Source organism: Poecilia formosa, unplaced genomic scaffold (genome assembly GCF_000485575.1).
Source record: "Poecilia formosa unplaced genomic scaffold, Poecilia_formosa-5.1.2 Scaffold204, whole genome shotgun sequence".
Classification (NCBI taxonomy): domain Eukaryota; kingdom Metazoa; phylum Chordata; class Actinopteri; order Cyprinodontiformes; family Poeciliidae; genus Poecilia; species Poecilia formosa.
In genome coordinates this window covers 1,154,892-1,173,082 of record NW_006800143.1, presented here as the reverse complement: position 1 = coordinate 1,173,082, position 18,191 = coordinate 1,154,892, and the positions used below count along the sequence as shown (strand labels likewise).

General features: G+C 40.0%; 1 protein-coding gene across 1 annotated transcript; it reads right to left on the bottom strand.

Moving 5' to 3' along the window:
* Positions 1 to 520: 520 nt before the first annotated feature.
* On the bottom strand, positions 521 to 16,509 carry LOC103148415 (dedicator of cytokinesis protein 5-like; the record flags this gene model as incomplete). The annotated part of the gene is made up of 6 exons (XM_007567177.2): positions 15,828 to 16,509; positions 1,569 to 1,652; positions 1,383 to 1,423; positions 1,241 to 1,296; positions 844 to 940; positions 521 to 669 (listed from the first exon to the last, which is right to left on the bottom strand). Coding segments are annotated over exons 1-6 (470 nt in total), but the record flags the coding sequence as incomplete, so codon positions are not given.
* Positions 16,510 to 18,191: the final 1,682 nt, after the last annotated feature.

Genomic DNA, 18,191 nt, shown 5'->3' with positions numbered 1-18,191 from the left:
TGTAATGAGACTGAGATTAAAATACTAATGACTATTTTCAGTAATTACTAAAGGAATTAGTTGCACTGAATTTTGTTTAGGGGCATCAGAGTAAAGAAGTACAAATAGAAATGCATGCCACACTTTTCAGATTTCTATTTGGGAAAAAAACAACTGAATATTATTTTTCTTCCATTTTATTTACTCCTATTTTTACTAAATTATGTGCTGGTTTGTGTCCGTCTGTCACATAAAATACCATTTCAATACGTTGAAGCCTGTGGTTATTATGACAAAACTGTAAATTTACTCAACTCAGATTTGTAGGACTTTTCACAGCAGGATTATGTTACTGCATAAAAAGACGCGTTTATTTTAAGATTTTTTTTTTAACACAACTTTACCAAGAGTGCCCAAAACCCCCCCCCAAAAAAACAAAAAAAAAACAAAAATCACGTGCCCAGCACTGTAAACTTCACAATTCTTCCAGCAGAAAATAATCCGTTTCTTTGAGGTCCGTTGAAAAGAGCGGGAGCCGTACCGGTTTCCATAATCAATCTTTGCTGTGACTTTCTTCTTGAGCTCCACAAGGTCATCCTTGGGCAGCGTTCCTGACACAATCTGAGATCGATACTCAATGAGGCTGTAGGCCATCTGCTGCACACTCCTGAACAGGGTTATCTTGTTTGCCTGTCAGAAAAACATGCGCACGCTTTGTTATATATACACGCCGCAGTTCAGAGGAAGAAGCAGCAGTCAACTTTTCTTTTTCTCAGAAAAAATAAAAATAAAAATTTAAAGATGAAAACGTATCCCAGCAGTGAGAGAACTGAGTGTACTGGAAACAGAGAGATCTACACGTACCACGAAGAGCTTTTGCCATATCTGCACCCATTCCCTGAGGGTAGCCCCCATCTCTTGCACCAAGGGTAAATCTGCAGAAATAATTATTTCCTGTTGGCTATAAGCCACAAGGAAAAAAAAAAAAAAAGAAGAAGTAATGAGATATCAGAAGAGCAGCTCGTCGCTCACAGATCATGTCTTATAATCTGGAATGACTCGAGCCCATTTTTGTTTCTTCTTACATCAAAAACAGTCGGGATGGTTGGTCTGCACGGCCAAGAGAAGCATTACTTAATTCTTACTTATGATAATTATAAGTGTAGTGCTTATGCTAGCGGCAAACAGAAAGGCAACACGGCAAACTCAGAGCAAAGTGGATTATCGTCAAAATGAAGTGCTTGCTGATTTGTGATCTCACCCTGTTCCCTCGACTGTGGCCTCTTTTAAGTGGATGTAGGAAGCCGGGAAAATGCCCTGAGGAAACAATCGGGAAGTAATAGTATATACATCCGCATCACAGAATAAGCTGCAGGCCAATATTGCTCCTGTGATGTCCATACCTTCTGTGCCTTCTTTCTGAGTGTGTAGCCTCGATACCAGCCTGGAGATCAGAAATTGACAAAACAGAAGTGGCATGGTGTAGAGGAGGAAAAGCACAACAGAGTCACATACACACTGCACAGGACGTCGCTCTAAGATCATGTTTCTAGAGCGGTGAACAGGGAGACGTCACGGCTGCCACTCACCTTCCAGCTTCTCAAGTATGTGCACCGTGTCCCCCACCTGCAGACGCAGCTCCTGTTCGCCATGGGGGTCATAATTGTAGATTGCTAAGGGGGAAAAAAAAAAATAACTGTTTCATTATTAAGGCAAAAGAAAAAAACGGAAGTGCTGCTTACAAAAAAAAAAATACTGGTTTCAGCCGACTCTTTTTTTCTGGGATTAAAGAAAAATCCTCGCCCTCAATCAATGCCGACACAGAGAGTGAAGAAAAGAAAAAAAGTTCTGCCTGAGTGGTCCGGAGTTTCTCACCAACAAATCAAGCCAGTTCACTCGTTGTTGCTCTACAGAGGATCTAAAGCTAAGATTTATTCCCCATCCGGCTGCCGTTTCTAACAGCAGCCTGAGTTTTAGAGCAACAAGCCAGCTTGAGTGACTCAGACGTCCGAGGCCTTTTGACTATTTTCAATTTAACCTCACGCTTCGAGGCCGGGTTTGACGTTTCATTGGGCTGCTGCACTGTGAAGCTGCAAGTAGGTATGAGACTTGCAAGCAATTTTTAATAAAAATATCAGCTTTATGCCATTTAGACATTGTGTAGCTACCTACTTGCTTGTTTTTTTTTTCAAAGAAAAGAAAATCAGCATGAATAGTTACTGCTGCTAAAACAATGCAACATATCGAGTTAGAGCTTTATAATATTTATTTTTGTTTCTACTGTCAGACACAGGCCCAAGCAAAACTTAGAAGTCATTGCAAAATACAAAGAGGACACCAGATTTCATGTCAGATTGGAGTTTTCTTTGTAAGCACACAATGCATCCGGAAAGTATTCACAGCGATTCACTTTTTCCACATTTTGTTACGTTACGGCCTTTTTCCCCAAACTGTTAAATAAAGCTCACTCCTCAAGACCTATTTTTGAAGAAAGAAAGGAAGTAGTTCTCCAGTTGTTTGCTTGCATGACAGATTCAATAAACACCACTTCTGGAGTGGCTTACCGTAGTAAACGGCTAACTGTTAGCCGTTAAAGTTGGCGCCTTAACTGGATTGTTGCAGTGAATAGAGATTCTTTAAAAGAGTGAGACCAGTAAAAGTATTGTAATATTAAAAACATTTTTAAAGAAACATTTTCATATTTTAGGTGGAAAAATATTGGGACCACCTTGCAAACGTAAAAAAAATAGGCAAGTCAAACTTGGACATAAATTATAGAAATAATAGAAAATAGAGTCTTCTCATCTAAACCCTGTAACATCTTTGAGAAAACAAAAAACATATACCTTAAATTTTCCAAAGAATACTAGTAAAGTGTATTTTTGTTCTAATGAGCCTAATATTATGCATCTGGTCTCCTTCACTGAGTGTATTGTTGCACCACTATTAAATAGTACATGTGTAAACTTGCTTATTTCAGAACATTATAGGCTTTTGCCCTTAGCAAAATGATGACTACAAGTTAATTAGTCAGGATCTATAAACTCAGAGTTAGGTTTGAATTGAGGTTTTATTATCAGAGGATTTTGCCACAGGAAATAGTTCCTGACTGTACAAATTCACTGTAATTTCCCCCCCAAGGCAAATTTCTAACCAACTTCAAGTTTGTCAACTATAGTTAAAAACTTCACCATCATGAAAGGCATGGGTGGGCCATATTCAGTTTTCAAAATATATTTACTTTTGCTGGGAAAAAGTAAATATATTTACTTTTTCCCAGCAAAAGTGGGAATATTACCAGAACAGATACATCTGTCTTTCCTGTCAGAGGACAAACATAGAAACCAACTTTCAGCCAGCAGTTCAGCAGTGTGCAGCAACAAGTGGAAAAGAGGTGAGCAGTTTTACTCTAAAATCCAGAAAAATTACCCCAAGTTATTCTCTGGTGTCCTTTAGGAACAGTATGAGGAAAAAGTTTGCACACTTTGTGTTACTGGTAACTTAGTTACCAGTAACTGGTCTTACTGGTGGTGCACAGCAACAGGTGGGGCCACTGCCTCCATGTGCCTCATAGATCTGGGGATGGTTTCAGTCAGTGTGTCAACTTCTCTGGCCTCACAAGAACAGAAGTTTAAACACCAAGACAAAAAAATTGTGGCAGTCTTAAAACTGTAACCTCGGTGTTCTCTGACGCAGGAGAGCGGCCAATGAGCTGATAGCGTTTGATCATCCGCCTTCATGCAGGTCTTTGATAAATAGTGTCACCGGTTCAGTTCGCGCCAAATGACACTGCCTGCAGATGCCGTCGTCCTGCACATTCCTGCTTCCACCTACCGGCGCTGCTGAAGGCAACACCTTCCCTTCTCACCTCCAGCCTGCACATTTATGGCGGGGATCGCTCACCCAGGCATGTGCTTGCAAACCAACCAAAGTGACATTGCGAAAGAGAAGCCCTTTTAAAACAAGGCTGCAGGTTGAGGTCTTTGTCTTGACTTGAGAGAGTCGCGGCCGCGCGCACAGCTGCTTAATCTCGCAAAGAGACGCAGGAAGTATGAGCAGAGCCGTGCCCCGACTTGCACGCCGATAATGCTCGTTCCTGCAGGCCAGATTTCTCGGCACGCTTCGACTGGCTCGGCTCATCACACCTCAGCCTGAGTGCGAACATTTGACAGATCAGTGAATGTGTGTATACGCGTCCTCTCTGTGACTTCCTTCACAGAGGAAGATTTTCCACTAGCTTGTCTTGAAACGGACATTCATCCCAAACCGTTCCCATTATACCAAAGTCAGCTTTTAGACTCCTTTTTGGATCATTTCCCCCCATAAACTATAACATTTTATGTTTTGGCCTGTTCCCATTTATGCTGTTTTGATGGATATTGTATTGCTCTGACCTAATTACATTAATCTACGATGCCGGCAGTCTTCTGCATGCATGTCCGCAAGTGAGAATAATCAGGCTGTAATTGTGAGATGCCTTATTGAGTCATCAAGAAATAGAGTGAAGAAAAAAAAACAGAAAAACACCAAAGTCATGCAAATCAAATTAAACTAATAACCTTTTTATAAATATAATTTAAAGAGATAACTGTCTGAAGTGATTCCTTCACAATGAGACAATCACATGAATCACCAGGAAAATTACAGTGAAGAAATGACATCTGCCTCCAACCATGCCAGGAGAGACAATGGTCCATTCACCGACTTGACACAGCGTCTGGGGCCTGGCAATGGCGTGGCAGCGCGCCCAGGGTGGGAGACCAAGCAGAGCGAGATGGGACGCCACGCGGCTCATCTGTGCAGCTCTGGTCTGCTCAAACTTCAAATGCGGAGCCCCCCACCGTGCCTCCTGTGCGCTCTAATAAAGTCTCGCTGGCACAAGTTCAGCTTTGTGTGCATACTGATGTTACATCAAAGTCAGCCTGATTCACTCTAAATCATTTAGCACTGAAGTAGATTAGACAACAATTAAGGAACAACAGCGCGGCTGAAGCAGTCCGAGCAGCAGCTGGCAGCCAATCAGCATCAACGCAACACGATGACCAGAATCCGTTGTTCTCGTTGCCAGCTGAGGGAGAAAGAGAAATGTATAAGTCGGTGTGCCATGATAGGGACTTTATCAAATTTGATCTGAAACGGTGCGCCCTGATGCAGGCTTGCATGTAATCCTTGAAAATACAAGTTGGAATACAAGTACAGCTTTCGGCACACAACTTGGAAGCGACTACTAAAGGCACTAATGAGGAAGGCACGCACCGCTGCAACAAAAATAACAACCACCCGTTTCATCTCGACTCAGGCAAATTAAGTATCTACAGAGCCAAATTTTTAAGATTTTACGAGAAAACGGCTAAATTTATCCCAGGGTGTTGAAAATAGGCAGTATATTGCTTCAAACTAAGAGAAATATCAGCTAAAAGAAAATAATCCAGTAATGTACCAAGTACAGCACACAATGTGTGTGTAAGGGTTCAACAAAATATCGAGACGAAGAAGCGATTCCTTGCGATTGTGCAGCTGATTTTCAATCTCCAGAGGTTCAACTCTCTTAACTCTCCAATACAGGATTTTAGATAAAACCAATTTGTTACAGCAATGAATTTGTTCTCCTCTTTTTGTCATAACAGGTAGTTAATAATAATAAGAATTTAAAAAAATATGACAGCACAAAATTGGTGAAAACGGATTTTATTGATTTCTAAAGCAAAGACAGATTAAATTTTTTTGTCTTTAATATCTTATATTAGCCTTTAGCGCAAAGTTAGCATTACCAAAACAGCACACAATGCCTCTATTTCTAAAGGATATGTATTGGTGCCTTAACTTTTGCAAAACGCTGCCAACATTTCAAAATCCACTTGATGAAAAAAAACATGAAAGGTCAAAGGGTCAAGCAGAGTAACTGTGCAGCACTCTGTTCAACCTTCGTGTCATATGTGGGAAGTGCAACTTTCTCTTGCAAGAATCAGTACGTCATAAAAAACACAATTTCCTTTTTGATGCCTCTTTTACATCTCTTTGCTTCCTTTGAAATTATTTTAAATACAACTCAGAATGAAACTGGCAAATTTTGCTTGTTTTTCCTGGAATGACATCAAAAAATTGTTGGATGGCAATCAAGCTAAAAAATCATCTGAATCCAGCCAAAAACAGAGTTTCAATAAACTCAAACTCTTACAAACAGAAACAACTGCCTGTTTTCTGCTGTGATGTAGCTGGCCACAAAAAAAAAAAAGAAAATAACATGCAGACTTTTCAGCATCCAGCCTGCCAATCACCTTCCAGAGCCAATCATGGGAAAAATGGCTGATATAGATCAATTCTAACAGATTGTTGCAATCAAACACTTACACTTTCAACAGACCTCTTCTCTACGGCACTATTTGATGAGTCCTTGCTAGAGCACTTTTCATACAGGAAACTATTCAGCCAAGGAAGAGACAGTTTAGTGTAACAGTGGGATAGTGACAGATGGTGGTGGGAGAAAAAAGAAAAATATGGCTGTAATATAACTAGATTGGTCCAATCACATTTACGGCCAGTCTAAACTTTTCATTACTCAGCAGGGGACGTAAACAATCCAAATTTAAGCTTCACTGGAAGTTGAAGAACCAAGCAGAAAAGAAAATGATATGATAGCACGTTAATGTGCCAAAGCAACGGTGCTAATCTGAACTGCATGTACTCACAGTTTCACCTGAGGTAGCGAGGCTCGGTTTTAGCTTTTTAAAAACAATGTTATGATGCACAAGAGGCTTACCAGCCTACTTTAGGGGATACAAAAACATTCCTACAAAGATATGCCTTCTGCTCATGATACTGCACAGTAACATTTATGCTTTACCAAGGGCCACTTAAACGAGCGATAAAACAGCAGCTTACTTTACATGAAATACACTGAGGGCTGATTCTCAGCACCAAGGCATTTTTAAAGTTTTAAGTATTAAATACTTTCAACCTTGCTAAAAATCTAATATCCCATTCCAGTGAGTTAAAGTCCTTCTCTCTGGTTGGAAATAATTTGCTGTCCCTCCCTCTAACCTTTGCTATCAACTGTTGGTTAGCTAGCCAAAAGAAGGATGCTAACTTCACCTCTCTCTTGCAAAATGCAAATTTATTACAAATTTCTGGATCATCCAGGTATGCAAACAAATTATGGTAATACTGTTTAAAACTATTATTGATTAGATCAGCTGAATGCAATCAGGCTACCTGAGCATGTAGCCAGGCTAATTATCAAGCTAATCTCGGCTAGTTTCTGGTCAGTTGATTTGTAACGCAGACTTATAATAACTCTTAAGATACTATTTCCACAAATGCGTCTTTACAGTGACACACGGTTATTTAGTTTCAAATTTATCTCAAATAAGAAAGAGGAAAAGCTTGTAAACAATGCTATTTAAGATTTAAAAAAATAAGCATTTTTGTAAAATACAAGCATCCAAATATCACAATTTTGCAAAGATCACAAAACATGTTCAGTCAAGGGGCAAAAATAAATAAATAAATAAAATGTGATTGCTATCCAAGCTTATAAGAATACAGTGTCTGCATATTTGACCATATTTACAGATATTCTATTATTGCATCCCCCCAGAAAAAGAGTAGCGATATTACCAGCCACTAAAGCATTCAGAGGTACAATTTCCCACGAGGTAAACACCAGTTTTGTACTCGAGCCAATTCTGCTCAGGCAGGCAGGATGTCTCGGGGAAAAAAAGTAAAGGGCTCAATTGAAAAGCCTTGTGCCTCACACTTACTGTCTAGACAGCCAAAGATGATCTGTGGCTCCTAAAACTGTTCTCTAGCTAATCAGACCGTATAGGGCTACCCATAAATCAGAGAGTTAACTCTAAAGTTCAGAGCTAATAGTGCAAAAAGGAACAAAATTAGATCACTGTAAAGCTTCATCTCTTAATTCAGCTTTTAAAAAAATCCTGCCTCAACATTTAGCCCAGAGTAGATTATGTAAGGCTTATCTAAATTAGGGGGAGGAAGAGGAAAGAGAGTATAGCGCAGTTTGCTGAATATTAAAATACTTCACAATTTTTTTTTCCAGGCTTTAAACATCATGACTGGCTCTCCATCTTTGTTAGCCTATTAAAGCTGGGAACAAGGTCAGCAGTTATCTCCGAATCGCAACCTGCAATCAGATCTGACACTGCAAGGTGAGCCTTCAGATTTAATCACCGTGATTCATGGATGAGATGGAAATCCGGATCGCAAAAGAGAAAGAAAATAATTTGTTTTCTTACGCTGAAGAAGGAGGGAGCGTCTGAAAGAAAACACATTTTACGTACTTGACACGCTTTCACTACGTTCAAGTCAGAGTGCTGCTTAAACTATTTCTCGGCGGACCAAAGCGAGTGTGGCCCGTGATTCAGCCTCTTTGTGACGTTAATGGCTGCTCCCTGCAGAAATCTCAGCATAGTAACAGACCACAGTGGACCTGCAAATATGAAGGTGTAAAGGCATCATTATCACGGCATGTTCACCAAACAGAAATATAATGCACACGCCGCAAGAGCCGTCGATATACGTTTTGATCACAACTTGCCTACCAATTATTTTTACTTGAAGAGGCCCTTCGCTGGGGGTGGTCTAGTAATACACCACTGCTAACGTAGGTTTAAACACTACCTGTAAACCTGAAAGACGACTCCTGTGAAGGAATTCATTGAAAGAATCGTTTTTCATACTTTCCTGTTACCTGCATGATATTCTCAAGAGTTATTTAGTGCGAACCCTTTAACTTGGGTTTGAGGAGAAATGTCTTGTTTTTAGTTTTAAAAGCCAAATTGGATTTTTCAAGAATTCAGTTCAAAAGTACTTTACTAATCCCAAAGAACAATTCAATTCAATGAAAATTTCCTCTTACAAATCATTGTTTACCCGTTGACTGTCATGCAAACATGGAACCCATTGACTTGCATGTAAATGTTTTGAGGGTGACAGTTAAGGGATTAAAGTAAAACTCTTGCAAGTCGCACATAATTCTATTTTTAAAAAAAATTAATTTGTAAGCATCCTTAAGAAAATCTTTGCTTAACCGTTGTTGATAGCTGCAGGTCTACCAGCTGGCATGCAACACCAGGAGAAAAGGAAACAGGGCTGGTGGATCCCCGACTCAAACAGTCAAGCTTTGTAGTAAAAAGTCAGTTTCTTCATGTAATAACATCTTGGTACAGTTTAAACCGAGTATTAACATACCAGAGACACAGATTTACTGCTTTACCCATTTTTGGTTGCTTAGGGATTAACAAATTATTTCCATTTCCTCACTTCCATAATAAAAAAAGAAAAAAATATTTTTCATTTTTAATTTCTTGAGTCAGAAGAATTAGAAACAATTAGAGAAAAGCACAGATGATGAGTTTGGGCTTTTCCAAACGGACAATGATCCTAAATATAGTGCCACATTAGGTACAAAGTGGCTGAAGGACGACAAAGCTAATGTTTAAAAAAAAAAAAAACGTAAATGCTCTGATCTCAGTCCAGTAAGTCATTTATTTCTACCAGATACTAAAGAAATGGAAACTTTTGAAATTCAAAAAAGCTTTTAAAAATTCTAAAAGCAGATCTAAAACAGGAAAGGTCAGGATGGATTTAATGTCAGACAGCATTACTCTCATCTCTTTTTTGCACAGTGTGCGTAAACGTATGGTTTCAACTGTATGTATGGCAGAGCTACTTTATACTGGAAGCACCAAACGCTTTTTTTGACTGGTGACCAGAATCATTCAATTTTCAGCTTGACCTGCTTTTACAGATGACCAGCAGATCATTAGGCTAAAAGAAATCTAATTTGGTGATCGGCACAGAAGACATGTTCTCGCAGTGACGCAATAAGCCACAGTTGCACGTAAGCATGTTTATGGTGACTAAGATTTCTGCAGAATCAGGAAGGAATTGAACAAACCTCGTCAAACAGACCCAAAAAAAAAAATAAAAAGGTGCAAAGTGAGAAGGAAACCGGCAACTTCATATTTATTGCTAATAATATCCATTAATCTGTAGTGCTTTTACTAGTTTAGCACTAAACAATGGTCTTAAATTCTTCTATTTTTTTCCCAAAGGAAATATAAAATACAGAGAAGTTTGAACGTGAACATTTTCAGCTCTAAATTTATATGACCTTATTTCACGCCGCACTTGGAACCAGTTGAAAGCTAGCGGAAAAGCTGCACCCAGAGTCACGGTTTCCAGTTTTTTCACTCTTGAGCTGGATTGTAATTTTACCCTCATCCAGTCACCTGGAGACAGCCCCATTTTTCGATTTCAAGATAGGAGAGCCGTGTAACTCTGAGTTGAAGCAAATCTGGAAAAGTTATAGTGAAAATCATTCTGATCAAACTTTGGAAAAGTAAGGGATGATTCTCACATAAAGAAGAATTGTAGTTTTGGCCAAATTTTTGTACATCTTGGCATTTCCAACCATCTGAAACAAACAGTTCTCAAACTGTGGTACAAGTATCAATTGTGGTACTCGGGCTGAGCTTTACTGGTGCCCAGAAGACATTTTGACACATTATCTGCATGGATAAACTAGCTGGGATGTCACACTAATGAGCGCAGCCAAAAAGAGGAGTTGCTGAAGCACATGAAAAACTTCTCAAAAGTGCAGTGGAGAAAATGTTAAGAACTCCCAGTATGAACTAAAGTAGACCATGATGAACCAGGAACAAGTGCTACTTATTTAGTCGAATCTGAGAAGGGTATCATACATAATGGGATAGTTTACTTTTTTCTAATTTTTTCTTTTTAAGTACTTGCCCCTAGCCCGTAGCAAATAAATGTAATATCACACAGAGTCAAGAAATCGTCAAAGAAGCTGATTTCACTTCGGTTCATTTTGTCAAATTCAAACAACACAAACTGAAAATGCTTATATCCCTGGAATAGAAAGTCATATTATCGTCACACAGCGGGGAAATTCATGTGTCGCAACAGGAAGTTAAGGTAATTGAGAGCATGCAGAGTTGCAGACCATACGCTAAGGGCAAAGTTACAAAATAAGGAAAATAATAATACAGTACAGTTGTTAAAAATAGCACACTCAGATTAAAAGAAATGTGCAGCTGGAATGTAAAGAAAGAAATGAATATATGTGCAAAAAACAGGTTATTTACAAAAAGTGTGCAAATAACAGGAATCTTATATGAAATGAGAAAACTGCAAATATTGAGTCAGCTGAGAGCAGTGATGGTTACAAAGACAGCTGATGGGAGGAAGGATCTGCAGTCATAGTACTTTGTGCATCAAGGATGCAGAAATTTGTCTTAAAGTCAGCTAAAAAAAAAAAAGTGTTGACCTTTTTCCACTCTGAAGATTTCTTCACTTTTCTAAAACACTCAGTGATAACATCAGGCTTCTGCAGGTAGGAGAACTATAATAATCTCACACAGCTTCTCCTCATGAAAGTTTAATTATCGCCTCAACTGTGTTCTAGTTCCAAGTTTGAAAATCAGTCTGATTGCTGTTCAGTGACCAGGCTGACCTGCTATTAGCGAGTCAATGCATTTCCCTGCAAACAGAAAGAGCTGTTTATATAAATAATGTCTCCCTTTCGCTCTACACCGGTAATAACATTGTGTCGCCCGATGATGGTGGTTTATTTAACATATTGGTGCAATAAGTAAAACTGGGCTGGTGATGAGAACCGATGTTTATTTCCATCTTGATGCCATTTCTTTATGCGTTTCAGAAGAACTGAGGGCTGATCATGTGGCGTTTGGTCACGTGACAGCGATGGCGATGCAGCACAGGATTGTGGGGTGTTTAATTGAAGCATAAAAGCAATGTCAGTGGTGTGGCCATTTTTTTTTATTAACGGTATTAAAGCTTGGTGCTGGCTTTTAAGTGCGACCACATTGGATTTTGTAGCGGGTTTGGTATGAAGCGTCTGACTTTCACCTTGTGAATTCACACATCAGGGTTCTTTTAGATGATTGTTTTATGACTTAATCTTCAAATTCTGAGTAAAAGTATAACATATAAATAAAGTACATCTTTCAGGAACATCGTGAGGCGTGAATGAGATGTTTTTTCCTTTTTTTTTTTTTAATTGCAGTTCTTTATCATGACAAAACCGTGTCACATAACAGGGTGTGCTGTAATTATGAAGTCTGGAAAACATTTGCAACATGTTTCACTGGGATGTATGCAACTGGCTATACGGTTACGAGATGTGTGCATTACTGGGTGTGCCGCGCTTGTAATAGTTAAAGCAGTCACAAACGCCTCGTCTCAGGCAGATAACAGCAGCAGTAATAGAGGCCTGCTGAAATCACATCACCCCCCACCCCCCCACACAGCAGCAGATTTATTTGTTTTTCAGGCAAAGTCAACTAAAGTGGCATCAACTGAGGTGATTCATCCAAAGCCCCTTCTGGAGGCATCATCTCGTTCCAAGACCTGCCGGTTTCAGCACTTCATCTGAGCCTCAACGGGGTTTTTGCTCCTCCTTCCGATGTAAAATTAGGAAGCTCTTCCATTATGACCGTCACAGATTCGCCGAGAAAGATAAGTCGTCTATTATCAACATTTTCCTGTTAGCAATCATGATCTAATTGATAGTGTTGAAAATTGTTCTTTTTTTTTTTTTAAAAGCCTCTTCTTCCACCCAAAGACGCTGCCGTCTGTGTTTGAGCGCAGTCGAGGTTCACTAATAGGATTAAAAATGTAAGCCTTCATACAGGGTCCGATGGCATTTTGAAGATTAAGAACAATGGCAGTGACTTCTGCCCCGTTTCTGGGGAGACTGGCTGCACACTCAGACACACCGGCCGTTTCTGAACACCTACGGACGATCGTAAAAGATTTTTCCTGAACATCAGCCGTTTACACAAGGTCATATATAACCAGGAGGTGGGACTGTTATTACGGGTTGAAATATTTTCAGTGACAACACCAGCAGCGGCTCAAGCTCAAAAGACTTTGCTCAAGCCTTTTATATCGTCAGGAGGAGAGATTAGTCAGGTCAGAGTACGGAGTATACCTGCTGCAAAGACTATCTGAGCTGGATGTTTTCACTGCTGTCGCATTCTGGCTTTCTTTCTTTCCCCTTGAGGAGAAGGACATTTGCTTCTAGACCAGGAAGTGTTGATAAAGTTCTGTGCAACTTCAAGCTAAGATTTATTGATTCACAACCAAACAAAACCAATAACCAGCCTACCTGTGCTGGTCATAAAACAATAACGGTTAACTTGATAGAGAGCACTACTGCAGCTTCTCACACCATATACCAGCAGGTTTCAAGCGGGGTCAGTTTCTGAAGCAATATCCAAAGCTTTAGAGATCTAATACAGCTCTGTTCGAACCGTTACACCGACATACAAATAGTATGGCACGACTGCAAACGAGGGATGCACCGATCCACTTTTTTCACTTTTGATACCGATACAGGTATCTGAGGCTTACTTACAGAAAAAAAGTGCTGAATTGACTTAAAAGGTTTTCTTTTAAAACACAGACATAAATGTACTGAATTACAAATGTATTTGATAACTCTGCCCCAGTCCAGCACACTTAAATACACCAATAGCTTCACAAGCTTGGTGAAACACGTAGAAACAACACAGATTTAAGTTGTTCAATCAGTGCAATTAAGAGTAGAACAGCCGACGTAAAATAAATAATAAAGAAACTGACAACAACAACAGGTTGACTACTTTGGTCAAACACGCAAAAATAAACTGTAACAAAACTTCTTTCAAATGGTTCAGAAAGGGAAATTAGGAATTCTAAACATAACGTAAAACAAATAATGAATCATGACATCCCTCAGAGCACAAAAAACATAGAATTACACTGAACAGATTGGGCACATTGTCACCGGTACCTGATTTAGAATTTTTTTTAATATCAGAATCAATACAGATATTAATATCGGACCGGTGCGTCTCTACTGCAAACCCAACAAGAAATGGTCTACCGTCTAAACTGATCTATATGCAAGAGTGGCAAGAAATGCACCCCGTAGACAGACCCATAACACATCCTTCTAGTGAAACATAGTGCTGGCAGCATTATGCTGTGGGAATGTCATTCATTAAAAAGGGAAGCTTGTCAAAGCTGATGGTAAAAACTAATGGAGTGAAATACAAGGTGACCTCGGACGAAAACCTACCTAAAACACAATGAAAGCCAATTTCAAATGATTTTTATCAAAGCTTATTCATTTACAAGAGGGGTGTCCAAAGTCGGTCCTCGAGGGCCGGCATCCTGCATGTTTTAGTTCTCTCCCTGATTTTACACGCCTGCATCAAATGATGGCTCATTAGCAGGCCTAAGCAGAACATTGACTTGATGAGGAGGCTGTTACTACCACTAGGGAGAGAATTGAAACATGCAGGATGCTGGCCCTCGAGGACCGACTTTGGACACCCCTGATTTACAAGAATGGCCCAGTCAAAGTCCAGATCTAAATCCAGTTATGAATCTGTGGCGAGGCTTACGAAAATGTTGCTTTCAGATGTTCTCCATCCAATCTGAATAAGCTCAAGCATTTTTGCCAAAAGATTCTGGGTCTGAATGTGCAAATCCGGCGACTGCAGCAATATGTGGGTTCATAAAGTATTGATTCAGGAGTGTTCGATGCGAATCCCCATCACAATGTTCTGATTTTCAGTCGCAAAACATGTATGCTTGTCCTGCAACTTTGAATTATGAGCCACTTTGCGTTTGTTTTTCACATAAAAGCCCAATAAAATCCAATGAAGTATGTGATTAAATGCGGGGTTAGTTCAAAGTGTCCATACAAACACATAAAGACACCAACACACAGCATTTATGTGGAAGCAGTTGTACACACAATTGCATTTACACAAGGAACAAGACATTTTGAAACACATTTAGAGACAGAAGCTTGCTCAGGATTGTTTTATTTTCCCCCTTTTATTTTCTCAGAAAATAGTGGGAGTTTTTTTATTTATGAAGCACTGAAGTCAAAATGTAACAAGACGAAAATCTCGTTGCTCCCTCTTTTTGTGAAGCGAATCTGAACAGACACTCAAAGGCAACCAGACCCACGTTACTGAACGCTTAATCTGCCAGGTCAGGACACACACACCAAAAAAAAAAAAAACAGGTTGGGATTACTCATAAAGTGAACTGTGCAGATTATTACCTAGTGGGCATGAATAGCTTCCTGATATCTTGCACATTCTTGCACACTGTAGATACAATTGTAGGTGAAAGAGCCACACCTTGTTGCAAAACCCTGTGGAAACTACCTTTTCTTGAAGTAACACAAAACTGTGATGCATTGTAAAGTTGACTGTGCTGTTGCAAGTAAGGCCAAGCGTAAATGCAACTAAATAAGACTTCTGTACTCTGAGTCTACATACAATACAGCACAGACCGCCTCAGGCGCTTCCATGGGGAGTCCCTAAAGGAGACCTTGAGGGGGGGGCAATAAAATACCTTAAGGCAAAGCGAGGACTCGTTTATGTTCATTGGTACTTCAACCGGTTCTCTTCAGTGAGATTAGGCTCAGGAATGACTGGTATGCTCTCTGAACTCCTGGCTCTTTTCCATGTTTCCATAACACCTATTGTGGATCATTGTTCAGCTTTGGTATTTTCTTCTCTCTCTTTTTTTTTCCTTGAAAAACCAAGTTACAAAAAACCAGGAAGGTGAGCTTCCTTGTACTTAAAAAAATAAATAAATACAAAAACCGCTAGACATTTGTTATAATTCGTAGTACGCGGACAGAAAACATAAAGTGAAAACATACAGTTCCCTAACTTTTTCCCCGAGTCCTGTTTGTTTTGAAGTTGGAGAAGTTACTGCTGGGAGTTGAGAGTCGGCTGAGCGCAAAACACGCCAAGTTAAATACGAGCACTTACCGACGCCGTACTTCTCTTTCTTAGTGGGAATCCAGCGGGTCATAGCGGGAGGGGTGGGGAAGCATGTAAAAAATTGGCCGAATAAATAAATTACTATGTACACTTGCTCAACGAGGACGGGTGGTGCGCTCCAGCTCGTCCCGAAGCCTTACAGTTCCGCCATCATGACTCGTAAACGGGGAGGAGAGAGGAGGGCGCAGCCCGGCGGGGAGAGGGGGGGGGATACAGGCGGGAGTCACTCACACAGACACCCGCTCTACCAGCTCGGGTTGTGTGTTTCATTCAGCTCCTGACAAAATTCCTCCTATTTCTCGAACTGTTGCTCATAAATCCCCAAATGAGCTCAAATTGAATTAGTCATATTAGATTTAGACAACTGTGCCTTGCTTTTGCTTCAAGGATTGTTTCTCTCAGTGTCCGTTTTGTTTTAAGCTGAATCCAATTTGCTAGAGTTATCTCAATCACTAGCAGTCATTTGATCCCTTGTCGCTTAATTAAGGTAGTGGTTAAAATGTCCCACTGAGAAAAGTAACTGTTCTTAAAGGGACAGGCACAAACTACTCTTATCTGATTCCTACTAGTATGCGGGTTGGATATGGCTCGCTGCCCAGGGCATCACAACCTTGAAGGCAGCCTAATTTTCTTGTGTTCATTTTCATATCCTGCTAATGTCAAGTGGACAGCCGTCGATGTTGTGCAGGGTAAGTGTGCATAATTGTGTATACTGCTCCTGACTACATAAATCAGCATTCAGACTGATTTAAAATCTAAAAAGCTGCATTGGTGTGCCTCATCAATTGATTTAATGAAATACAGTTTGATATTTATGGCACCTTTATTTTGTTCCAGCCTGCTTATTCCAAATTAGTCTGATTCTGTTTTTGTTTTAATTTCATTTTAAGGACTACATAACATAAAACAAAAAGTATGTTCTTCTGCATATGCTTTGACTGATATCACAGTTTTAAATCCCATAGACCTTGAAGTGGCCATCCCATGTTCGATTTAACATCCTCTGTTCCTTTGCTGCATGTCTTTTCTCTCTGCCCCCTTCCTGTCAGACTACTGTCAAATAAAAGCCACTAGAGCCAAAAAAAAAAAAAAAAAGCATACCTGCAGTAGCCATCTGTCTGGTTGTGTGTTGACATATTTGCAAATGGCAGACTTTGAAAAAGGTTTGTACCCTTTAAATGTTGTATTTCATCTGGTAAATTGGGCGACAAGTTATTGTATGAATTTTAAAAAGATCTTGTTGTGATGCAATATTAGATCACACGTGTTTTTTAGTCATACGTCATTTCTCTTACTTCTGAATTCACAAATCACCATTCTGTTAAGTGGTGACCTAAGCCCACAGTTTATTTACATCCCTTATGTCATGTAGCTCTGGTGATCTGCTTTCTACGATCTAAATGTTAAAGCTAGCTTACTTATCTCGTCCTACATTACGGCCCCTGAATTCACCCTAACAGCTCCTCATTAGTTCCCAAATGAGCTTCATATGTCAAGTTAGATTGAAACCGCTGCCGTTTGCTCTGCTTGAAGGGATCTCTCTTTTAGTGTGAGTAGTTCATTTTTAGCAGGAAACTGTACACAACTTGACATTCAGAGAGGACTTGGGGCAATTAATCGAAACTGAGCTATAAATCACTGATGCGTCATAAATAAATGATCGCCCGGTTATTGTTTTTAATTAAAGCTCGATGGATTGCATTGCAGGAAGCCACTCTGGCCGTTTCCAACAAGCACCTTCTGCATGAACGGACCAGACATTCTCACACAGGCTTGATTTGCTTTGACTGCACGTAATACTTCATACAAGCCCCACAAATTAATTGATGCATCTGGTGGCTTGTCCATCAATGAGATGAGACTTCCCAGCCCTGGGAAGCAATTTACAGCTGTTGGCTCAGAGATTTTGGTAGTCTGCTCAGCCTTTTGTTTGCCCGTCATGTGTGTTTATGTTTGTGCAGCCCCACCGGCCAACCAAATGGCGCTGTGTGTACAGTGCTTAACCGTCAACGGCTTTTTGTCATTCAGGGAGGCTGCCAATCATGCATCCTTCGCCATCTATCGCAGAAATGGCCGCGTTAAAAACAGCTCCTGGTGATTTACGGCTGACGCCATCTGATTGGGAGATTTCATTGAAGGCTTTTAGTTTTGCAAATTGCAGAGCAGCACCGTTGAAAAATGTACCGTATATAGCAGCAGCAGCTCTGCCATACAGGCTGTCTATGGGTGAAAAGACAATCTGCTTACTCAGAGCCAGCCCCCTGCTGGCATAGGGGGGCCCCTGAGAACACATAAAATAACACAGAACAGATTAACAAATGTGCTGGGTTTAAAGATGTAAAGGAAAATGTT